Consider the following 26,099-nt stretch of genomic DNA (forward strand, 5'->3'; position numbering starts at 1 on the left):
CCTCCCACGCTCTGAACACACTCACCCCGAGCAACACATGTTGCACCAATGAGCGTGAATTTGTATGCAAATGACTTTGCTTCCTGCTCTCTATCTGTTGGGGCCAGGGTGGGATTTCCTCTTTCCCAATGTCTGACCTTTCTACTCCTCTGTCTCGTTTTTCCTTTTAACTCCAGTCTACCATCTGGAGACAGAGGTTATCACTGCAAGCCTGGGGCCCCTTTTCGTTTGTTCAGTTAGACCTGTATTTACCGATTTCCTCTGCTGACATGGTGTCTTAGATAAATATTAACAGATTCTCTTATTACTGAGACATACTGTATATGTAGATGCCCTTATTAACAGGTGGGAGTAAGCGTTGATTCAGCTCCAAAATTAAAGCATGTTGTTGTTGAATTTCATTGTTATAGTTACTGACTTACTGATTGTTAGTTGATACTGTTTAACTACTGTTTATACTGATATAGACTGACAAACAAAGTTTTCATTATCAAATGGCAGATTCAAGTGTGTGTTTATTTAATTCAGTTGAAAAGGTTTTTTTAATGAGAAAATCATCTCTGTGGTGACACTTGAATTTGTTTAGTTTTTTGCATGGCTGAAAATGTTGCTCCACTGTCTTTTGTTTTCTTTCTGAACACATCTTTACAGCAGTAGCTCTCAATGTAGAGATCAGGGAACTAGGATTAAAGCAGCAACAATCATCATTTTTATATTAACAAGGGATTGCATTGCTACTTGCATGTGAAAGGGGATGCTTGTAGTTATAAACCCACAGCAAATTATCACCCACCCACCTCTGCAGTTCCCCTTTTAGCTCTGCTGAACTACTGTTGTTTTTGGCTGCAGCCACAGCAGAGTTGTTCAAGGACCTTCATTGCAGGTTTTAAAAACCTGATTCACTACTTTTATCTGCTTGTAATATACTTTACTGGCGCAGGTCATAAAAACAATATTTAGAATCAAACCATTTGAAATACAGAGATATATAACTCAAAGTTTACCTGCTCACAACTCAGGTCTGCATTAGAACTATAACTGTTAATAAGAGGTGTCATGTAGATACCGATTTTAGGTCACAAATCAAAGAGGCTGTGAACCACTCTTAGAGGTTAGTCATGCTACAAGCTCAGCAGCTTAAGCATTACACTGACTACATCAGTAATATGTGGTGCAACAGATTATTTAACATGTCTGGTTCAATGAGTCCAGAATAACATTTTATTTTCTCTGTTAATGGTAGACCAGTTCTCCGCCAGGATGTGTAGTGTTGTTAGGAGTGAACAAAATAAAAATAACAATATGAACTCGTGTATTACCTGTGAAAATAAATACTCTGTTAGCATCCACCAGTCAGTTGCAGTCAATCATGAATACAGTTTAGAACATATACTCCCGTGTATGTGTGTTCGAAAAGAGTTTCTCCAGACACCAAATGGAAATCGGCCCCAGAAATTCAAAGAAACATCCGTAATTTTAGAAAGGAATGTCACATTCCTTTGCAGTTGACTGAGCCCAGTCTTCCAGAGTGCCTCCTATCAGGAAATGCTGCACAATGGGAGCAAATTGCCAGAAACACAAAGTCAGATATTTGGGACAGAAGTGGGGGCAGACAGAGGAAACGGTCAGGCGCTCCTCTCAGACAATAACTCTTCCTACCGCACTTAGATTCAATAATAAATATATATCCTAGGGATGGACCCCTATTTAAAATATCCTTATCAGCTTTAATAGTTGAATGACTGCATTATTCCTTTTTTTAAAGAAACAGTGTTAGCCACATGTAAACATACAGGTTTCTGCATCAATGTTGACTGACAAGTGATTTAATATATAAGGAATCACTCCATAATTTTGTCTCAGTTCTGAGCATGTAAAGAGATGTTTTGGATACAGAGAAAAGGTTTACATAAGGACAATAATTATATTTGGTGGAGTGTTTATTAACATGCAAAAGCCTATCTAATTTGTGCAAACAAAAATGGGGTCTGTGCATAATAAATGAGCAAACCTTTTTTTTATTGTGTGATTTTGTGGATGACAGCGCTGACTGTATTCCTGTTTGTTCAGAATATAACAAAATACAACTTTGGAAACCAGAATTCTTTTTCTGTGTTTAAAATGTCATATTGCACACTCAGAATTGAAACAAAGGACCAGCATTCCCCCTCTCTGTCCCAGAAATGGAAAGCCTAGTGTTTAACCCTTGCCTTCCAGTAACAGGGCTTTTAGGAATTTGGCCTCTGTGGCAGAGGGTCGCCATCTGCTCTCAGTCTAACGCAGGGCCATTCTAGGTTTTAAGCACCGAGGCATCCATCACCTCTCACTGGCCAGTGAAAAACTGGGGGTTTTCCACTCAGTATGGCCCTAGGAGACATCTTTATCTGGCTTAGAAATGATGGCTTTACCCAGCCATCTGCTTCCACGGGGACTGCACCAGGCATCCGCAGATAGGGAGGGGGGAGGTGAGGTTAGACATGCAAGCGCATATAAGCATGCGTGGAACTTGAGATTCACTTGTTGTGACTGTTAGTTTGATTCCACAAATGATGGTGTGGATTAAAATGGCAGCTTTTTGAAATGAGCAGCAACTGCTGGCCCGTGAAACAGTCTGAACATGTGTTCACCACGGTGAGTGGACTGCAGCTGTCGTGACACTAAATGCTCCTCCACCTGCTCCCAAAATAATGGGTCTAAGAGTTTGGACCAGAGAAAGGCATTACACTTGAATAGGACATGTCTATAGGGAAACAGGTGGTAGAGTTATATAATAACTATATGAAGTCTTTCTCTTTGTATTCTTGAATTGCTGACTGTTTGCTTGGTCTGCCTTTTATTTTGCATACACTGCATTCCTGTTGCAAAAGTCCATATGGTGGGTGGGGGTCTGACAGGTGCATCTGCTTCTAAGCTGGAGGGCAGGAGATGGTGTGTGCTGTGCTTTGTTTCTGCCAAACATCTGTCCTTTCGCCTGAAGCCCAGTGATATCCCAGCAAATACCACTGTTTGTTTTAATACGTAAACAAATAATTAAAAATTGCTCAGTGTCCATCTTGAAATATACATTTTGAAGTTACTTCACTATCAGCAGTGTGTCAGTGTACAACATATTCATGAATAAACCAAAAATAGTGACAGGCCGTTAGTGTTCTTCATACATTATGACTTGATGCCACCTCTTGTTGCTGACATCATCTCTCAGATATTTTTTTTTAAATAACAGAGAGATCAAGCTTTCCGAAGAATGCTCACGTTGTCTGTTGACCCGAGATCTCTGTTGTGAACTAAACACAAGTTACTTGCTTTCGTGAAACGGCTGAACTGAGCTCAGCACCTTCCAAAGGTTTCTGTGACAGTGACAGTGAGAAATGTTTGAGCATCAGCTGTTCTTTGCACCAATCAAATCTCATAGCGGTGTCTTTAGTTTCATCTAAACTGTTAAAATTCCTATTACATGACTTAGCGATACTTTTTTTTGAAGGCTTGTACTGTACACATGAGGTTGGCTTGTCATTTTTTATTATTACAACACGGTTCTCTCTCACCGGACCGGACTTTACAATGTCCTCGGGCCCTTCTTTGCTTCCAATTGTTAGCAATACACTTGAACATCAAGAAAACTTTACTGTGGATTTTTGTGAAATGAGATACAGTATTTGTAGACTTGAAACAAGCTGCACTAAATTCAGTGAATTAAATCCAGTTTAGTTGAGCGAAGCTGCAGAGGAACAGAATGAAAACCACTGAAGTGATAAGCCCACAGGGCAGTCATGAAAGTATTTGTCCTTGCTTTATCTGTAAACAGTATCACCCACAGGCGTAGTCGTGTTTAGGGCTAATCACTGGTTCAGTGTGACTTGTTTACTTTTATGGTCAAGTGAGGAATTTCTTATGTCATCAGGTGCCAGAGACTGTTTCTTTGTAGGCCTACAACAAGTCAGACTTGTGTAAATGTTCACCTCCAGATGCTTCACAGCCCCAAGATATGGCTGCTGGCATTAGCTGAGGATTTTTAGTCTGAGCCAAAGCAAATTTGGGATGTCTCTCATGTGTAGGCTACTGCTTTCAGGAAAGACCTAGGAATGATTCATTGCATTTACAAGCATTATAATTAGAATTTTGATTTTAAAATTTTATCATTCATAGAAAATTGTCAAAAGAAAACCATGAATCAAGCTACATCGGAGGTGAGATGTATTTATTTGTTATTATTATTTATTTCTTGATCTATAAGCCATTCAGATAGATTCATTAGTACGATCCCCCAATTTTAATAAAATGACACTGGCCTGTGGTTCCTTCCTGTCATCTCCAGTAAAGCATCAGACAGGAAGCTTGGTCAGACCCCATGGACATGGTAATGTGAGGAATGTGGCCATTTCCTCCTTTACAGGAAAACAAAAGGAGCTGCTGAAGTGCCTGTCCCACCTCACACAACAAGTCTGGCGCTCCCAGATCAAAGTCTGTATTGCGTTCATCCAGTCAGCCGAAGCCACGCCATTAACAAGTTCAAATGTCTGAGCTTATTAAATGCTGCTCCTGATGGTGACTGTGTTTTAAACCGCAAGATGAAACAACTGAAAGCCTTACAACTCCAGATGTGCTAAACACAGTGTGATGTGACAGTGTAAACTGTGCTGTTTGAGTCTTCAGTTCTTCCCTTGGGAAAGTGTACTGTACCAAAACACACCACTCATCATCCCTGCCTCTGCTGAGAAGCTGTCACCTGTGTGAAACAGCTCTCAGCAGAGATGTGGCACAAGTCAAAAGGTAACACCTTCTGAAATATTACCACTAAATATGATGCTACAGCTGATTAACTTCAAGACTGGAAGAAGTGAGTAATAGCTAACCTGGCTAGATGTTAGGTGGACTTTTTATTTATGACATTTATTATACTTCTGTACAGATAAGACTATGACATATGTTTATTATTGATCTTTAAAGATGGTAAAACCATAAATTTGAAGCTACAGCCAGAAGCTGTAAGGTACCATTATTAAAAAGAAACCTTTCATTTGATTTTTCAACTGTAATAAACTATTTCAGTAGAGACCAGAATAAAAAATATAATCCTGAAATTATGCATTAATATGTGTACTTTAAATATTTACTTAGTTTGGGCAGGAGTAATAAATACACTTGAATAATACTGAGCACTAGCTCTCACTAAATGATGTATGAGCTCAATTTCCACATTCAGATCTTTAACTAGGACCAGTTTGGAGTTATAAAAAAGAGTAATATGGTCTTGTAGCAGCAGCGTAAGCACACACTCACGTTGGCTATATTGTCAAACAGTGTTCGGACAGACAGAGCCAGAGTGCTACGGAGTTTCAGAAAATGACTTTCACATTACCATGACATGACTCTATTTGTCCTGAAAGTGCAATATTAATGACACCCTACTGGCTGCACGTCTTTGTATATTTTCTCTTCAACATATCAGTCAGCTATCTTGTTGACAGCGTCCACACCACAGGTATTGAGGGCACATTCTTCCACAGTGTAAATTTGAAACGTGTGAGTCATGTTACTCTGTGTGTAGGTGTCCTCTATGGCTGGAGATGACACGCTGAATGGCCATTACACTGAATGAACGTTGACCATTATTACAGATAATTCATTTTTGTTTTATAGTACCGTTTGATGGTATGAATTTAAATCTTATTTCACTTATATAAAATCTTTAAATGGCCAATTCAATACATCATGAAATACAATAATATAATAATAGTTTTTGTCAAGAGTACAGGAGGTAGCTTGTCTGGCTACAGGGTAATGTTATGTCTTGTTTGTATAATCTGTGGTTTTACAGGGGATTAATCCCAACATACTGTAACCTCCTGTAAAATCACATAGTTTTTACATTTCTAACCTTAGAAAAAGTGAATCAGCATTCCTTTAGAGAGCAAACTGCAGTCATGTACATGATAAAATCCAGTGAAATGGTACAACACAATATGATACGTTATATGGCTCAGATGAATCATGAAATGACAAAACCTCTTGATTCTTATCAGCTGTTGCAGCAATCAGCATTCTTTAGCTGGACTTCAACTGCCATGCAAATCAGCAGGTGGACGTTTGCCTGTGAGTGTTTGAGTAAAGTAACTGCAGGCTGTCTACTGACTGGCTGCACCACTTTAACAAGAGAACACTTGTTTACACACCACCACCACCACCACCGACATATTAGGATGATTCTTTTCATGCAAAAACAGGCTGCCTTCAGAAACATTACTGTCCAGAGCTACAGCCTGACCCCCACTGCCAGCTGATCCCAGGGTCTCCATCTACATGTGTGTGAGTAAAATGTATAGCTGGTGCTAGTGATGGAGGGGAGAACAGCAGATGGCATGGCTGCCCCCGTCATGTCTGCATTTTGGGGAGAACAATGCATCTCTTAGAGCTCTTATTAAAGCAGGGGAGGGGGTTTCAGTGCACGGACAGCTGGCAGGCAGCGTGCCTCACATCCACCCCTCTCCCTCCATGTCCACACACACATACTCTGCAATTAAATGGCACGGGCCACAGCTTAAATATTTACCAGGCACATGCAAACAAAAGGCTGTTCAAGAAATAATGATTAATCCACATCTCGGATATATAACAGCAGTTTTTAATCGCTGCCTCAGCGTGGAAGATTCAATGCCATTGTCTATTTTGTTCATTGAGTAATTGTTTCAGGGATTTAATTTTAAAAAAATGCATCAAACACTTTCTTTGTTCAGCTTCTCTCTTTTTTATCACAGCAAACTATATATCTTTGGGGTTTGGACTGTTGGATAGACAAAGCAAAGAGTTTGAGCAGCCACCTGGGATCTCTGGGAGTTTGAGTAGAACATTATTCACAATTTTCTGATATTTTATAGACTAAAATAATTAAAATCATCAACCCTAACCATATTTTGTGATGACAGATTGAGACTGTGTATGTAAGTAAGTGTGTGTTTTGTCAAACGTCATTTGTTATTTAAGATTTTCTGCATCCATTTTGATTTTCCCTGGATTGTCCTGTATGTTTCTATATCATTATTCTTCTTTTTTAAACAGAAATTCTTTTATTTCTGCAGGCCAGTCCAGTTATATTAATATAATATCCTTAAAATGTTTCTACATTTCAGACTTTGTGACAGTGAGGCTGAAATGTGTTATTGTCAGAGTTAACATCCCTACAGGCTGCAGGATGTGTAAAGCCTTAAAATTCCAAAACCCACACTATAACAAGAAACAAGCTCTTTTACATGACACAAGCAGCCAGCTGAGATGGTGTTCCTGCTCTGAATCCAGTTTTTGCTCTCACCCCTCACCCTCACCTTCTCCCCCTCCTCCTCCTCCTCTTCCTCCCCCGCATGCTTTGCTTTTGATCCCACAGGGACTTGGAGCCTTTACATTCCAGTCATTCCAGCCGCAGCGAACAATCAGCCCTCAGTTATTTATTAGTGCAGCTCTCGGCTTCAGCCTGCTCAGTCTGCTGCTGCCCGTCGGCGCGCACACACGTACACGGAGGAAAGACGCTCGGGAAACTTGTGGACATTGTTGAATTAAGCGCGAAACACAGAGACCTTACACCGCCACTGGAGTGTGATGAGGCGCCAATCTGGTAAGTTTCATGTTTAGTTTTCTAGGTTTCTCTGTGGCTCCGAGCCCGGCTCGTGTTTGGGCGCCTTTTAACTGACGTTGGCACGGATCTGTTGCGTGGCGTAGCACTGACTACTCGATTAATTGGCCTGTGTGAGCTTCCCTCTTTTGGTTAAAACTGAAACCTGGTGGAACACATAGGCTATATTCATTCATTGTTTATTTAGTTACATATTTCTTTATGCATTTCAGCGAAAATGATGACCCTGTCTGGACTGGATCCTAATGTCCACAGATAGCAGAAGTTTGAAAATACTGTAGGTTAGACTGGCTCACAAAATAGTTCTTTAAATGAGTTATGGGACTTTTTTATGTTACCTTTAGGTGCATATATTGGACAACGTATCATTGTGATTCATGTCCAATTTGGAAATTTGGTCTACTTGTTGTGTGAGACTGTGGGAGTGTTACTGTACAATTCTGTCTGACTGGAAAAAGTTGTGCTTTATAATGTGGGGGGAATAAGACTGGATTTGCACTGACATCACTGTCACTATTTCCAACAACGGCTTATACAGTTAAAGCTAATGTCACTGCACAATAAAGGGACTTGTGAAGTATAATTGAGAAAAACGTTTTAAGAGGCTTCTGGCTGTGGCTCACAACTGAAATAGAAACGAATAGAGCTGCAGAATCCTGACAAAATACTGAGTTGATTATATAATATGAAGTGTATCTCTGATTGAGACTGTTGTTTTTCCATCAGATCTGTGAAGGGCCCAAACTGCCACCTCCAGGTTTGGTTTTTTCCCTTTACTCATTTCCCACGGACTAAAATGAGAACTGCTGAAGACTCCTCTGGAACAGTCCTACACCGTCTCATCCAGGAACAACTCCGCTACGGGAACCTGACTGACACTCGCACACTTCTGGCTATCCAGCAGCAGGCCCTGCGTGGAGGTAGCAGCGGTGGGGGCACAGACAGTCCCCAGTCTTCTCTGGAGAGCCTGACTCAGGAGGAGCCCCAGTACATCCAGATGTCAACACGGCAGGATCCTCAAGGCCAAGAGCACCAGGGAGACTGCCTGCACTCTGAGAGCTCTTTATCCAAACTGTATCAGCTCTATGGAGAGGAGCTGCCCACTTATGAGGAGGCCAAAGCCCACTCCCAGTACCTGAACTCTCACAGGGAGCAGACAGAGCAGAAAGACCCCAGCATGGACATAATGGGCAGTTGCGGTGAGGGACAGTGGGATCTGAAGAGGGAGCACGCTCGTTCCCTTAGTGAGAGGCTTATGCAGCTTTCTCTGGAGAGGAACAGACCCAGGGACAGTCTGGCTTTGAGCTCCTCACACAGCTATCCACAGCTATATAATAATAATGTTCCAAATCCTGTGGCACCTGACAGGCAAGGGGCTGAACGGTGTGTAGACGAGCGTGAGCCGCCACCAGACTATCCTTTCTGTGCCATGCTCAGCCACTCACAGGAGCAAGGACAGTACTACAGAGACCCGCCTACCCCCTTCTACTCACAGCTTCACAGGTAACCTCAACAGATGGACTAATAATTTAGAGTATCAGATAAAATATGACCACATTAACAACTCCAGACAATGCTTTCATTCAATATTTTTTTGTGATGAATTACACATCTCCCTTCAGCAGATATGTGTGCACCCGGTCCCAGGTGACTCACAACAGCGTTGCCACAGCCTCCAGCAGTAACTCAGCTCAGCCCGATGTGTTGGTGCGGGAGAACGAGCGGCTCAGAAAGGAGCTGGAGGTCTACACCAAGAAGGCCGCCAGGCTGCAGAAGGTGAGCGATGTGGTTGACGCAATGAATTGAGCTGTTGGCTAATAAAGGGTGTGGAAACTGTAAAACAATAGTATTCTTGCCAGTACATGTCGGGGTAATAGGCATCTGGGAGGTACAGAATACGCACATAGACAAATCTCCAGACATTTGTCTTCAAAAACACCTGTTCATTCACAGATGTTAATTCCCAGTTCACTTGTGCATAGTGTTAAATTGCTATTTCCTGTTGGCATGTGTATAGATGACTAACTGGCCTCATTGATAGAAACAACTACAACATAAACCAAAAATCTGCACAGTAAAGGGTGATGCCTCTCCCGGAGACTCAGGTCTTTCTCACATTTTCTACCCAGTTGGAGCTGGAGATTCAGAGGATATCTGACGCTTACGAGACCATGATGAAAGGCTCTGCCAAACGGGAAGCTCTGGAGAAAACAATGCGGAACAAACTAGAGGCCGAGATCAAGAGGATGTATGACTTTAACAGAGACCTCAGAGGTAAATGTCCAAAACAACTCAGATAATGCACTGCCTGCTTTTATGTAGGTTGGTGTGTGCATGTGTAACCGTCATCTTTTTGTTTGTTTTCCTCTGTACAGAACAACTTGATAGCGCTATCAAACAGCGAGCAGCCAAAGATGCTGAGTGTACAGATCAGAAGCAGCACGTCTTTGCTAAGCTATTGGAGCAAAGTAAGTTCATGTCTGCGTTAGTTTCTTCTCATATCGTGGTTTGTGACAGAGAAGAGCAGGAAAACATCAGGATCTACAGTATTTGTTGATCTAATTTGACAAATCACATTGTTTTGTGAAGCACTTAGCAGGAACATAGATGAGCAGGGATCAGTTTCCTCCTTCAGTGATGTGGTGTGTCCCCTAATGGTGGGCACAAATGTCCTCATCTGCAATGTTAAGTTATTCTTGGCACTTAGACACCAGCCATTTTTCATAGCTGCAGTCAACATAGCCTGGATTCCAGGTTTTTTTGTTTTTTTTTTGTGATATTTCAGGCTGTTCCCACATTAGGAATGCATCCTCAAGGTGAACTAATAGGTTTGGACCCAGCTCAACATGACCCCCTGGCCACCTTGCTCTCCAGTTGTGAATATTTCTTTCCTCCTTTTTTGCTCTGTGCAGGGATGTGATGTAGAGTGAACCCAACAATTTTTATGCCTTTGGTCAAAGGTCAAAGTGTTTATTTGTCATATGCACAGTTAGGAAACGTGTTTCCCTCTACAATGAAATTCTTACTTTGCCGTCCACATGAATGCAACACAGTACAAGTGAAATATAAAGTAGATGAGCAATAACAAATCTGCAGTCTGCAGTTCCAGGTTGCAAGCGAGAGCAGACGTCTTTACTGCTCCTCTTGTCTGTTCTATGATTTTTCACATCTTCTACATTTTCAAGTCTTTGAACAAATTCTACAACTATTAAAATGCCTCCAAGAGGGAAAAGAGCTAATAAATCAGAAGCGAATGAGGATGTTAAAGCAGAAGAAGATTATATTTCAGCGGCGCAAGTAACAGAGATGTTGAGTCAGCAGAAGCAGATGTACACCGCACTGTTGAGCCAACAACAAGATAACTTCAAAGATTTTGTGCAACTACTTATGGAGACAAATAACAAGAGACTCGACAACATGACCAGAGAAATACAGGAGATAAAAACGAGTTTGCAGTTTACCCAGCGAGATGTGGATGTGATTAAAGCAGCCATGGGTGAACAGAAAATACAAACCAAGGAAACAAAGGATGATGTCTACAAAACTTGTGAGAGTCTAATAGCCATAACGAATAAAATGGAGCATTTGGAAGTACAGTCCAAGCGAAAAAACCTGATCAAGGAGTCAGCTGGAGAAAGCTGGAAGACTGGTATAAACCACATTGGTTCTGCATAGACATTCTAGAACATGCGTACACCTAACTTTTTGAGCTTTGGGTCATGTCTAAGATGATAATTCACCATTTTCACATTGCAGATAAATCAGAAAGCAAGGAAAGGCCCCCTGGGCTCTTTAAAGAACTTGAAGACATTGTCCTTGGCCTTAGGTGAAAACAATATTGAAGATGTCTGGTGTTTCAGTAAAATCCTAAAATAAAACATATAAATGTGAGGATGTCTACATTGTCTGGGCAGAGGATTGACCTCTTTGCAGTCAGGGATTCCACTCCTGCTGGTTTAGAGGTGAAATGAGGACTAAGGCTGGTTCACTATGAGCCAAGCAGCAGAGATGTCACATTTCTACAGTTTGTGTTCTGCCTGTTCAACGGCTGTTTCCAAAGCTGCTCCTGCACTCTCCCTGACTGATTGATTAGGTTCCACCATGATTACAGAGCACCGTGAATGCTGACTTGAGGCTCTCCATTCACCTGATTGTGTGTTTGAGTGAGAGAGAGAGAGAGCTATAGACATGGAAAAACAAAGTACAACCACGGTATCAGACTGTCAAATTCTCTTTAGGTTCCCGATGAGGGAAAAGCCAAAGTTCCCTGCTGTGCACAACAACATCTTGCTCTTGTTAGAAACGGAAGTGCCAGGCACAACGAGGTAGTGTCTTATTGGCAATTAATGCGTGGTTTACATGTGTGGTGGACCATGAGGGGGATCTGTACAGATCAGAGATCAGCTATGATCTGTTACACCAGATGATATGTTAAATGATATGTTTGTATATTTTCTAACCAGCTTCCCTTGTACAAATAGAGAACCTATTATTTTGAGCAAAGATGTTTCTGTTCTACGAGCTAATTTGTGTCAAGTTTACTGTGGCCTTAAAAGGACCCTTTTCTATTAAAGGAACACACTTCTCTGAGGAAAAACATTTAAAAAGGTTGAAATCTCTGTAACAGAGGTCGAGCTACCGACCAACTCGGTCTGTGTTATGGTTCAAGCTCCACAATCTATGGATCCCCACCCCATGCCCCTCGGGCTGTCACAGAACTGACTTGGTCAAACCTCAGGTGGTTTATGAGCCACAGACATGCTCCAAATACAGTGGTGTGACAAAGTGTTTGCCCCCTTACTGATTTCTTATCTTTTTGCATGTTTGTCACACTGTAATGTTTCAGATCATCAAACAAATTTAAATATTAGTCAACGATAACACAAGTAAACACATCATGCAGTTTTTAAATGAAGGTTTTTATTATTAAGGGAAAACAAAATCCAAAACTATATAGCCCTGTGTGAACAAGTGTTTGCCCCCCTGTCAAAACACTGGTTTATCGCACCTGAGTTCAATTTCTCTAGCCACACCCAGGCCTGATTACTGCCACACCTGTTCGCAATCAAGAAATCACTTAAATAGGACCTGCCTGACAAAGTGAAGTAGACCAAAAGATCCTCAAAAGCTAGACATCATGCCGAGATCCAAAGAAATTCAAAACCAAATGAGAAAGAGAATAATTGAGCTCTATCAGTTTGGAAAAGGTTATAAAGCCATTTCTAAAGCTTTGGGACTGCAGCGAACCACAGTGAGAGCCATTATCCACAAATGGCGAAAACATGGAACAGTGGAGAACCTTCCCAGGAGTGGCCGGCCGACCAAAATTACCCCAAGAGCGCAGCGACAACTCATCCAAGAGGTCACAAAAGACCCCACAACAACATCCAAAGAACTGCAGGCCTCACTTGCCTCAGTTAAGGTGAGTGTTCATGACTCCACCATAAGAAAGAGACTGGGCAAAAATGGTTTGCATGGCAGAGTTCCAAGACGAAAACCACTGCTGAGCCAAAACAACATAAAGGGTCGTCTCAGTTTTGCCAGAAAACATCTTGATGATCCCCAAGACTTTTGGGATAATACTCTGTGGACAGACGAGACAAAAGTTGAACTTTTTGGAAGGTGTGTGTCCCTTTATGTGTGGCGTAAAAGTAACACCGCATTTCAGAAAAAGAACATCATACCAACAGTAAAATATGGTGGTGGTAGTGGGATGGTCTGGGGCTGTTTTGCTGCTTCAGGCCCTGGAAGACATGCTGTGATAAATGGAACCCTGAATTCTGCTGTGTACCAAAATATCCTGAAGGAGAATGTCCGGCCATCCGTTTGTGCCCTCAAGCTGAAGCGAACTTGGGTTCTGCAGCAGGACAATGATCCAAAGCACATCAGCAAGTCCACTTCTGAATGGCTGAAGAAAAACAACATGAAGACTTTGGAGTGGCCTAGTCAAAGTCCTGACCTGAATCCAATTGAGATGCTGTGGCATGACCTTAAAAAGGCAGTTCATGCCCGAAAACCTTCCAATGTGGCTGACTTACAACAATTCTGCCAAGATGAGTGGGCCAAAATTCCTCCACAGCGCTGTGGCAGACTCATGGCAAGTTATCGAAAACGCTTGATTGCAGTTGTTGCTGCTAAGGGTGGCCCAACCAGTTATTCGGTTTAGGGGGCAAACACTTATTCACACAGGGCTTTGTAGTTTTGGATTTTGTTTTCCCTTAATAATAAAAACCTTCATTTAAAAACTGCATGATGTGTTTACTTGTGTTATCGTTGACTAATATTTAAATTTGTTTGATGATCTGAAACATTACAGTGTGACAAACATGCAAAAAGATAAGAAATCAGTAAGGGGGCAAACACTTTTTCACACCACTGTATATGCAAGAACAGGCTCAATGATTAATTAGATGGAACATTGTGGGTGTGGTGTATGAATGTTAACACTATGTAATAATTCTTTAGTATATTACTTGCGTGGCGTAGAAGAGAATTATTTAAGAATGTAATTATGTAAGAATGTTAACACTCTGTCATAATTCTTTAGTATATTACTTGTGTGGTGTAGAAGATAATTATCTATGTAGAGATACTGCTTGCAAACCAATGATGTAAGATGATGTCATGGGGTAGGACTGGATAAGTCTGACTTCTTCCTACTCCATTCAAACATGTACTAGGTATAAGCAAATTGATACTGGATTAGCATTTGTTGGATATGTGTGAAATTATGTGTGTTGACATATCAACTGTCTTTACATGCTTGAAAGAATAAATCAAATCAAAATCAAATCAAATCTACATAGGCAGCAACACAAATCTAAATCTAATCTTTGATAGACATTTATGACAGTGAGGAGGATTAGTTTGTTTCCTCAATCTTCTCAGTCAGGTATAGTTATGTAATATTACATCAGCCTTGCCTGTTATACATTATCCTGCTGGGATGACTTTTCTAGGTATTTTAAATCTTTCAACCAGATTGAAAATATGGTCAGTTATTTTTTTTAAAACAGCCATCTTGGCAAAGCAGTAGCAAAACCAAATGTAAAATACCACAGGGGGGGGTGTAGTTTATACAGTAGTTTGTTTGTTTTTTTTGTCTTTTGTTACAAGGAACATTTGGATTATATTTTGAGCAGCTTGTTTACTTCTTGTCATTAGAAGCATTCCACAGCTTTTCCCAGCACAAAGCTATGCCTGTGCGCATAAGTGGATAAGAGGAAGTCTGCATTCCCTCCACAGCCATGCACTCATGTTGTGTAATCAACACTCTTTTAAAGTGCACAGTAAATAAACTGACTTTGCTTTTTAACTGTTTTTATTTAGTATAAAACTGGGTATAGCCCTGTGTGATTCATTTGTAGTTTAGAAGACATGGTCCATTGTAGAACTACATAGCCTTATGGCTACATAGAAACATGGCCACATTCCGTTCAATGTGTGATTCCCCTAGTGGCTGCTTACATAGCTGTTTGGCTGACCACACCAGTGGCCACTGCGTTGTCTTGACAGTGGCATTCCACTGATCTAGGACTTTCAGGATTGTGTCACTGTACTTTTACCACCACTCACTTGTATTTCCTCCTCTCTGTATTTCAGATGAAGAGCAGCAGCGTGAACGTGACCGTCTGGAGAGGCAGATTCAGCATTTGCGTGTCACTGGGGAGGAGTGCCAGCGGATGCGGGAGCTGGTGGAGCAGGCTCTGACCTCAGCGCAGGCCCGCAACCAGCAGCTAGAAGAAGAACTGCAGAGGAAGAGAGCCTATGTAGAGAAAGTGGAGCGGCTACAAAGTGCGCTAGCTCAGCTGCAGGCAGCATGTGAGAAGAGGGAAGTGCTTGAGCTAAGGCTGCGCACACGACTTGAGCAGGAACTGAGAAGCCTGAGGGCGCAACAGGTGAGAATATGTCACTAGACATGTTTCCTTTTTATATGTGCAGCTTAAAAGTCTTGACATTCTGGGAAATGTGATTATCTGCATTCTTGTCCAGAATGAGATGAGAAGATTGATATGACTCATGTCTATACACAAAATAAGAAGCTAGAGGTGGAGGTCATTTAGCATAAAGACTGGAAGCAGAGGGAAAAGGCTAACCTGGCTCTGTCCTGCCAGCACCTTTAAAGTTCACTAACACAAAATCTTAAGCTAAGAGAACCCGCTGTTGCCATGCAGCTTCATATTTACCATACAGATATGAGAGTGATAGTAATCTTCTTAACTAACTCAGCAAGAAAACAATGAAGCATATTCAGCATTTTTGTTTACCACTTGTGTCCATTATGTCAGTCACATAATCAGGCAGCTGACACCACAGCTTCAGAACTGAGTTCATCCACACTGCAGCAGCAGCTGAGGGAGAGAGAGGAGCATATTCTAGCCCTGGAGGCCGACATTACCAAGTGGGAGCAAAAGTACCTGGAGGAGAGCACCATGAGGCAGTTTGCAATGGATGCAGCTGCCACTGCTGCAGCACAGAGGTATGATGGAACATGTATAAATGTAGTCAAGGTTTTAAAAAATGCATTAAATACAAATGTACTGAAATTGGAGAATCACATATTTCAAATGTTCTCTTTCCTTTTCAGAGATACAACTATAATTAATCATTCACCTCGACATTCACCACACAGCAGTTTTAATGAAGACCTGCCTTTGTCGAGTCACAGACATCAGGAGATGGAGAACAGGTACATGTCTTTCAATGGCCTTGTTAAGGCCTTCTTAGACACAGTAGCAGTCTATGCCTGCTGCTTGGGGGTCTGTGAGTTCATGATTTATTCCCTGTGTTCAGGATCCGGGCACTTCACGCACAGCTTCTGGAGAAGGACGCTATGATCAAAGTCCTCCAGCAGCGCTCCAAATGGGAGCAGGGCAAGCTGGAGAGGGGGCTTCGCCTGGCCAGGTCCGTCCCCTCCATCAACATTGTTTCCAGCAGCATGAAGAGTAAAGGTGGGTTTTTGTCACAACTCTCCATGTACACTAAAGAATTTTGGCTCTGTATTGACACATGCTATGAAACAACAACTGGCAGACTGGACCATGTCGCCGGACAGTATGTACACTTTCTAAAAAAAAAACAGTGGGGAGCAGGAGACTCCCAATTAGACAATCTGTTTTTAAACTGGAATGCATATCATTTCTCAGTCCAGAATATTCTGATCCAGAATAGTCATGGGAAGAACTCCACAGAGCAGATGTTCAAGGGTGTGTATATGTGGATGTGAGCGAGCAATTAAGCTCCTCTCTTTGTTTGCATTTGTAGGTATGAACCTCTCAGATGACCAAACAGGTGCTGCTGCACTCCAGCCCCAACCCTGTGCAGCACCCAGGGTCCTGAGCCGAGACTCCAGCACCCAAAGTGACGAAGCCTTGCAGGAGCCTGAGCTCAGGACAGAGCAGGGCAAACTGAAGACATCAGAGACGATCACGGCAACTACCACTAGTGAGTTTATTGTTTTGTTAAGCATCTGACATCCAGTCATAATCACGCAAACTACTTTTCTTTTATTTTAAGTCAGTCCGTAGATCGCTACTTAAAGTATTTTGAGTGTAGCAAGACCATGGATCAGGACTGGGGCTAGGTAACATTCCAAACATTTTGATGCCAGTGCTGATACAAAACCTTGGCTTCGATACTTTCTCAGTACCAATTTTATAAAATCCATTTTAAGGAAAAAAAAACATACATTACACATTTGGGTATAGATCATTAGTGTTATTTTTCAATTCCTTTGCATTTTTGTCCACTAAAAGCAGCTTCATAACATAAAAACTCTACATATTTACCACAAGCTTAAGTTCCGTTAACATTAACATCAATAAATAAAAATGTAGAAAAGCATTTTTCAGTACTTGATCGTATTGTTGTAACTTAATCAGTGCCATAAAAGTGTCGAAGTTCGATACCCAGCGCTAATCAGGACAGACCAAGGATGTAACGTTGATAGCAGATAGTTAACCCTTTGTTTGTAAAATCAAACAAGGTTGTTTGCAACTTTTCAAATAGCCAGCACTGCAGTTGGCTTTGCTTTAGCAAACCACTGTTGTTTTTCTAATCTGCTAATTTTATCTTCACTGTAGGTACCTCGGAGGGGCCAAAGGCTCCACTCCAGACATTTAACAACATCAACAGCTCAAGTGCAGAAGTGGTTGAAGTTCTCATCTGAGTGCTTGCTAAAACTTGGAAGACTGATCAGAGACAGAGACTTGTGGCCATGGTGTTCAAAGCCTTCCTCAATTTTGGATCACAAGGAAGGTCAACAGGCAGAGTCCAGAATGTGGCAACATTTGATAAGGAGAGCTGAGCTTTCTCATCTGCTGTTTCCTCACAAATGACAAACTCTGACATTTGCCTCACAATTCAGAACAGTTCTAGGTACCTGGAGAGTATTTTGCATCATTATAGGAACTAGGCTGCTGATTGTACATATGCAGTGCATAGGAATGTTGTGCTTTGTATTTATAATATATTGTAAATGATTCTGAATTTGTGAGATATGTTTGAGAGCTGAGAAGAACAAGGATTGCTCGTCTTGCTCTACTCCAAGTTTTTAAGTTATATACAAATGACTCACTTTCTGGAATTTGTGTGCAACCTGTCTACGCTTTGTTTCCACTAGCATGCCTATTACCATGGGAATATTTATAAAATGACTCAGTATAAGCATCATCTGTGTTTTCATACCATGCTTGTTCTGTTTAACAGAACTACTCAAACCTAAATGAACAGTTGCTCCTCTCTTTAAATACACTCAGGCCTGCACACAGCTCAACAGGGGATTTAGAAACTTCCTCTTACATGCAGAGCCTTCTCTCTTTAAAAAGCCTGTGAGGATTAATATGTTTCAGGGGAGTCTAATTTTCTAGGTTAATGTTTGGGGCCTCAGATGGCATTTTGCTACCCTCCGCTGACACACTGGGGCTAATCTCACATTCCTCACTGGGGGAATGCTACCGTTAAAAAAAAAAGGCTATCTAAAGTCTGACCCCCTCACCCTTGTTAAAATGGCAGGCATTCTCCACATGATTCCTTTTCTGGGGCTGGTTATTTCTTCTGCGCTGTGGTAGCTGGTTCTACCATGAGCATAGAAATGGACAACTATAATTGGCCTGCATTTGCTGCTCTGTTTGTTGTCCCCATCACTGTGTTATATTCAGCTGTGTTTTCTCCATTGATTAAGTATCTCACATTTCTGAGTGGACCATATCTTTAACTTGGTGTCTTCTACTTATTTCTGGCTGTAGAGTGTAGGATCACTAAACATTGCTGAATGTAGACTTTTGGTTTCCAGGAATGAATGTTGTATGTAACTGGAATGTGCCATAATTAAGATATACTTAAAAATGCCATTACAGTTCTGCTCTTCAGGGGGGAGCATGGCTACAATTCAACATCATTGGATTTCTGAAGAAGCTAATATATTATCATCCAGTTTTGCTAGTACTGATATTCTTTATTTTTAGGAGTCACAAACTCTAGCTCCTTCTTGACAACATTACAAGCAGGAGTGCCGACTGAAGTCCTACAAATAGCATATGAAATGTCACATTCAACTGGTATTCTCCAGCTTTTTCATCTTATTTCACGGTGCATTTGCTGGTCAGTGCAATGTGTCAGTTTGAATTATTGCCCTTCACTATTTTTGGAATGCGTTTACTTGAATGGCTGTTTGAAGTGAGAGAATTTAATATATTTTGTAGTTTTTTTTCATTTATATTTGTGTGTTGGTGCCAAAGATGGACTCTACTTTTAAATTATAACCAACAGTGAATACAAAAGGTTCTGTTAAGGTACCTTGCTTCAGCTGGTTGACCTATTTTGTTGTTGCTGTGAACTATGGTAAAGGAAACATTTTATGTATGCCTTAACATTTCACAAAAATAAATTAAAAGTCTAACTACATGTCTGACAAATGACTTTGTTTGAATTTTTTTTTACATAAAAATGTAAGTCTTACACCAAGACATGGATTTATGGGGAAATCAGCCAAACTATTTGGTAGTTACTGTTAAGAATGATCAGAAAGATATTACATTTATGTACTGGACCTTATATTTAAAGAAAATCTATGTAAGTTTGTGTTAACACATGATACAGAATCTCCCTCCGGAGCTGATAGAGACCAAGTCATGAAAACAGCAATGTGACTAGAAACACGACCAGGGGCATTTGTAGACATCCAGCTCTACTGGGCCACAGGCCCCCCATTACTCAAGTCACGCTTTTTTTCCTTGAATGTTTACTGCAGCTCTGGCTTCCTCCCACTGTCCAAAGACATGCAGCTTAGGTTGACTGGTGACTCTAAAATTGCCCCCAGGAGTGAGTGTGGGTGTGTGTGGTTGTTTGTCTACATGTGAGCCCTGTGACAGACTGGCAACCTGTCCAGGGTGGACCCCACCTCTCACCCAGTGTCAGCTGGGATTGGGTCCAGTCCCCCCGTGGATGGATGGAGTTGCCCACTATTCCACTGCTGTACTGCTGCTACTACAACAACTACTGGTAAAGATAAAATGTAGAAATATTCATATTTATGAAAATATTTATTTCAACATACATTAAGGACATTCCCATGCCATGATTTATGGCATAAACGTCTGGCCCTGTACTGCACATTTCTTTACAACTAAATTGATTGTCAAGCAGCCCCAGTTTGATTTGTCAAATTTAAGCTTTCACAACAAATTAATCTATCAACAAATAATTCATTTAAAGAAAACACAATCTTTTTATAACTCATAACGCCATATAACATACTCATGCTCCAATTATTTTGAAATTGTATTGCGCAGTTGATGGCTGGTGGTCACACATCTGTCTCCATAGACACAGACAGCATCCTCCACATTTTCCCTTCCTGCCTCAGGTTCACTAGTTTATTACAAAAAGCATAAAACAAACAATATTTGGACTGTGTGACAAGAGCATCAATTATGTTCTAGACTAGTCATTAAATGCAGAATGAATAGTCCAATGCTAACGTAGATAGGTTTTAAGAGCAGTCCACCTGGTCATATCCATTGATGTACAGAGCTCTAATTTACTTCACATTCAACATTCGCGCCTGGTTATGTATTGTACTAGTTAACTAAACTAACGTTACCTTGTTGCCAACTACAGCCAGGTCTTACCTCTCTCACCCTCATCTCTCTGAACCTCTTCCCTGTCTCGGCCTCCTCTAAAGCATTTTCTTATGTCCATCTACAGGAGTCAGTAGTGTCTGAGGCAAAATAAGATCATTGGTATTATTCAAAACCCTAAATTTTCCCCATCACATACCTCAGTTTATTCCTTTCTTTTGTTTTGTGTGCAATACATGGATGTGTGCACTATGCAGTGCTTTAGCTACAAAATGCATGCATATGTGCACACTGTGGCCTATGGACCCGTACCACTGCTGCTTTGACATTCTAGATCAGAACAACAAATCAAATCTTTCCCCATTGTTATTAATCTAAATTGATCCACTTTCATATACAAGAGCTTGTTAAAACTTGAACCTGTGCTCTTACTGGGGCACATGCCCCAGTAAAAGGGGTCTAGTGATGCCTATGAGCCAAACTAATACTAATTCTGCTTTGTGTCTGTTTTCTGTAAATAGTCAGCGGTTTGCCAATGTGTTTGCCACAGTTTTGTAACATAATAGCATGCTGAAAAAATCAATTACTACTGCTTTGAATTATCTTTGTCAGAGCTCCTTCATTTTATCATTGGGGGTTTGGCAGTTTCAAAATTTCTAAAACAGCTATAGTGTGAATGAACAGCAGGATAAAAAAAAACATTTCCTAGTTGACATCCGAAAATAATTTTAGAGTAAGAAGCTCAGGTGTGTGTGGAACCCATTATCTTTATCTCTGTCTTTAAAACTTATTGCCAGTGGAGAACATTAACAGTTTATATTGCTGATGTATAACCTTGGCACCATCTGTAAAAACACAATCACATCTGAGTTACACATCATAAATTCCAGACAGTCGTTCAGAGGGATGGTTTCAATGTCCAGAAATCCAGAGTTCAGTCTTTTTAATGTTCAAAGATTTTTTAACTGAATACTCAGGTCAGTTGTTTCTGGGTTTTACCATGAGCTTTGAGGTACTTATACTTTACCTGAGTATTTTCATCTCCCACTACTTTACACTTCTACTCTATTACATCTCAAACTGAAACATTGTACTGTTTAATGCATTACATTTTGTTGACCGCTTTAGTTACAAGTTACTTTACCAGTTAAGATTTGCACACAAAACATACAACAAGCTTATAAAATATTTTGTTATAGATTAAAGTGAAATGATGAAATGATTTATCAATTAGTCAGTCAACAGAAAATTTAAACGGCTTTAATAACTATTTAATGAAGCATTTGTAATTGTACCACTTCATGGTCAAAGCTTATCAGAAGTGAAGATTTGCTGCTTTTCCCCGTCTTGAACTAAAGATCTGCCTGAACAAAACTATCTGAGCTCATTGTGACAACATTTCTCACCATTTTCTTAAGTTTTTAAGCCAAACAACTGAACGATTAATCAAGACAGAAGTCATTTGCTGCATCCTTATTTAAAATAATTAAAAATCAATTGCACCTTAGCTCCTGGTGTTATACTTTATGTACATTTTCCTGATTATATTTGGATACTTTAACTTGAGTATCATTTCAGCACAGGACTATTACTTGTAACGGAGAGTTCTGACAGAGTGGTATTGCTATTTTTTCTTAAATAAAAGACATGAGTACTTCTTCTACCACTGCATATAAAAATGTAAACCCAGATAATGTTAAGTCTGAATCACCCCTGTACAGGTTGAAAATCTAATTCTCTGTTACTATGTTATTTTTAGTATATGTGTGTATTTTCTGTCATGTAAATTTCCAGTGTATCAGGATAATAATCACTTTATTTGGCCAAGTATGTTACACAACAGGAATTTGTTTCCGGTACAGAGCCGAGGAAGCCGTCTGCAGCATCAGCGCACAGGTTCAGTGTCTTGCCCAAGGACACTTCAACATGTGGACTGCAGACACCGAGATTTGAACCACCAACCCTCTGGGTGGGAGACAACTGCGCTACCCACTGAACCACAGTCTTAATAACAAGCCATGTAGCCCTAACATGCTAAATTTCTTCTATAGACTTGTATTGTATTTTTGCCTTCCTTGTCCCTTCCTAGCTGAAAATGGTATTCCATAGATGCCTGACATTTTCCTCCTGCTCCCTTTACATCTTCTAGCCATGTGCCACTTTCTGCAGGTCAGAAAACCTGTAGTAATAAGTCACTTTTTACAGCATACATAGCACTGTGTGATTTACCATTCTTTTGGACCCATTTGTATTCAGACAGCTCACATTTCAGTATTTCATCCCACCTCTAATGTTAGTGCTTATATTCCAAAACAAGAGCCCCCACCAAACAGTGAGTGATGTTAGGGGGTTCTGCAGGTGAAAGGGTATGATTACCTGATTCCAGGCAGTGCTAAGTTTCAACAACATCTCAGACTGAGATTTATTCCTAGGGACACTCAAGTGCCCCAAACTCATCATCATCCAGCAAGGATGAAGAAAAAGTCACTCCTGTGATGCATTCCACACACACCCGGACTCATGCAGGAACGACTGGGATTGTTGTTGGGACTGTTGTATTTATCACTCCCAGTGACTATGAATGGTTATCACTTGACCAAAACATCAACCATAGTGTATCAAGAACAGATGTCAGTGAAGCCATCCTGAGATAATGATCTTGTGTTACTAGTAGAATCATGTGAAATAGTATGTCACATTCTGTCTTTTTGTTGATGTGTTGTTTAAGGGACACTGTGTGCTTTACAGATTGTACAGATTGTAAAACCTCTTGAGGCAAATGTATGATTTGTGATACCGTATCAAGCATCATCACGCCTGTACAGTTATTATACTTTTAAAGTCATGCACTGCTTGTATGCTAATGTGAGTAAATCAGTGTGTCTGGCAGCAATATGGGGGAAATTGGTAACAAATCAACTGTTTCTTTTTGGAGGCATTTGAGTACATTTTCACTGAAGGACTGTGTGAAATACTTGGAAAGCGAACTGTGGAGCTCTGTGTTTTGCCTTAATTTCCATGGAGATTCCAAAACTTCCTGCCTACAGCAGTCATGGAATTCATCCCCACCCCCTTACATTTTCCACATAAATCAGGGCACCATTCTCTAATTTTAGGCTGTTACTGAGATGAAGTAAACCTCTTAGATAGCAGGACACTTGTAGCAGTTTTAACATTATGTGGCCTGTAAGCCAAAGGTATGAAGGTATTTTGCTTTAGGTGTTGACTCTGGCACCACACCTGTTCTGTTCTCCTCCTCACCCACAGCCCATCTACTTCTCGTTCCTTTTAGAATCACTTTATTATTGCTTCTTTGCCACAGTAAAGAATCTTCTTTGTCTCTTAGGATAGTACTTCTCATACTGCAGTAACTGCCATTCTGTCAGATTTTGAAGCTGCTCTAATCAATGTTTTTATACTGACAGGGGATCAAAAAACTTACATGTATTGTGAGATGGGTCATTCATAACAATAAACCCATATCACTCAACTCTGGAAGATCCTGTCAGCTCTACAGAGTATTGTAGTATCTTTCAGCATTTGTGGGTTTTTCCAGCCCACAACTGTTGTAGTTCAGTCTCGCTGCTATCATTATTGACATTTCCAGCAGGAACAGGTACAATACGATAGGCTGAGAACGTTGGCAGCTAGCTGGTGAATAAAATGCAACAGTTTACCCAAAGAAGATATTAAAGACTAAACCAGAGGATAAAGGACAATGAAATGAACTTCGGTTTGTTAAGTGGCAAAACATGACTTTGAATGAATAGTATTGTTGCTACGTGTCTGCTCACAGGGAACTGTGTACTAACAGGCTCGCCATAATGACTTTAAGTGACAACAGTATGCTGGCCTTGTGTTCACATCTTGTTTTGGTGCCCACAAATGCCCAAACAACAAATTACTAATGTTTTAAGTTGGGTATTTGTAATATTTGCTGTCATTTGGCTAACTATTCGACAGAGTCAGAGACTTGCAACTTGTACTTGAGTCAGGCTTAAGTCACAAAAATGAGGAGTATAATCTTAATTTGGATTTAACTTGACACCTGAAAGTAAAAGCATATGAAAATACATAAACAGAGCTTTGGCCATGACATTTTAAAGCTGCTCTAACAATTTTTTTACACTGACTCTGGATCATATTACTCTGTGTCATACAAAGGGTGTCACTCATAGTAATGAGCCCATAGAAAAATATCACTCAACTCTGCAGTTTCCCTTAGTCCTATTGTTTAGTGTCTTTCCGTTCATTGTTTTGCTTTTACCCCCCACAACTTTACTATTTTGCTGTGGTCTCTCCAGCATACAAGGTTATCTGGTGGCCAGCTGGCAACTAGCTTGTGAAGAAGGTGGAGCAATTAGCAGCTAAATAGTCAGACAGTCCCCTCAGGAGTTTGTGGAGACCAACACAGACAGAAAAACAACACAAGTGAAAACTAATTTTCTCTCTGTCTGCTGTTGTTTGTCAATCCATCCCCCAAATCAACCTATAAGATGATAATATCTCAAGTATACAGTTTGTTGTAGGCTAATGGCTTTAAGTGGCCAAAGAATCACTTAATGCAGGTTTTATGGTAAAAATTCTCGAAACGCTTCAAATTGAAATTTACAAATGAAAACTTCTGACCTGACTTGGACTTGACTTGCCTTGAGATTGTCTAAGAATTTTTACTCAGGCCTGTCTTGAATGACTTGAGATTTGACTCGGACCTGCCCCAAAACACTTAGTTACTTGCCTCTAACCTTGCCTCCCCACTCCAATCTCGACCTAAAATCCTGTCTGTTTCCATAGTTAGTCTAACAAAAACCTAGGGTGGTGTTCCTCATAAAACCTATATGTTCGCCGTGGCTGTTCAGCTGGTTACAGTCTAGGACAGCCAGTGGTCTCCAGTGAATCAGCAGAGCTGCTCGATCCAGGACAACTGACTCACTGTAGGAAAATGAGTGGATCAATGAGCGGATGAGTCAAAACGTTTGAAGTCTGAAGCAACACATAGAAACATGTTGTGGCCGATGGTCTACAGGCAAAATTGAGACACTGGCACCTGAGTCAGTAGCAAAGCTCAGACACTGTGCAGCCAGGCACACGCTGGTTACCTGTGAAAAGGTGATTTCTTTGTATACCCTGTCAATGAGTAATTAACAATGAAGAGCAACGAATAGGAGGCAAATTATTATTTGAAATGGCAGAGAGCATTAAAACAGAGGCTAAACATTTCAACCCACATCATTTCCTTAACCAATCAGCAATAACAATGGTAATAATAGTCCAGAGAATGCTTGTCATGAAGGCTTCACAAGTTCCTGATTAAAGCAACATGCCAGACAGTATATGTAAGTAAGTGAGAGAGTAAGTGAGCAAGCACAGCTGGGGATTTTAGTTGTCATGCCTCA

The 26,099-nt window shown here is 40.7% G+C and overlaps 1 protein-coding gene across 2 annotated transcripts; it reads left to right on the forward strand.

Moving 5' to 3' along the window:
- The first annotated feature begins 7,338 nt into the window (after window positions 1-7,338).
- amotl2a (angiomotin like 2a) lies at window positions 7,339-18,292 on the forward strand. 2 transcript variants are annotated; one of them, XM_020610069.1, is made up of 11 exons: window positions 7,339-7,606; window positions 8,351-9,127; window positions 9,247-9,400; window positions 9,754-9,898; window positions 10,000-10,092; window positions 15,227-15,522; window positions 15,913-16,103; window positions 16,212-16,313; window positions 16,418-16,575; window positions 16,889-17,068; window positions 17,707-18,292. In XM_020610069.1, exons 2-11 carry the CDS (start codon window positions 8,421-8,423, stop codon window positions 17,790-17,792), a joined length of 2,112 nt encoding a protein of 703 aa, XP_020465725.1. In that variant the 5' UTR covers window positions 7,339-7,606; window positions 8,351-8,420; the 3' UTR covers window positions 17,793-18,292. The 2 variants fall into 2 exon arrangements, with proteins under 2 accessions (XP_020465725.1, XP_020465726.1); XM_020610070.1 differs by having other exon boundaries at window positions 9,250-9,400.
- The last annotated feature ends 7,807 nt before the right edge of the window (window positions 18,293-26,099 follow it).

Source organism: Monopterus albus, unplaced genomic scaffold, assembly GCF_001952655.1.
Source record: "Monopterus albus unplaced genomic scaffold, M_albus_1.0 scaffold103.1, whole genome shotgun sequence".
NCBI lineage: Eukaryota > Metazoa > Chordata > Actinopteri > Synbranchiformes > Synbranchidae > Monopterus > Monopterus albus.

What these genes read in the sequence shown, in the direction of transcription:
- amotl2a (XM_020610069.1), top strand. Translation starts at nt 8,421, where the DNA reads ATGAGAACTGCTGAAGACTCCTCTGGAACAGTCCTACACCGTCTCATC. An exon ending in TTCTACTCACAGCTTCACAG is followed by an intron (nt 9,128 to 9,246) that starts GTAACCTCAACA and finishes ATCTCCCTTCAG; the next exon opens with CAGATATGTGTGCACCCGGT. An exon ending in CATCAGGAGATGGAGAACAG is followed by an intron (nt 16,314 to 16,417) that starts GTACATGTCTTT and finishes CCCTGTGTTCAG; the next exon opens with GATCCGGGCACTTCACGCAC.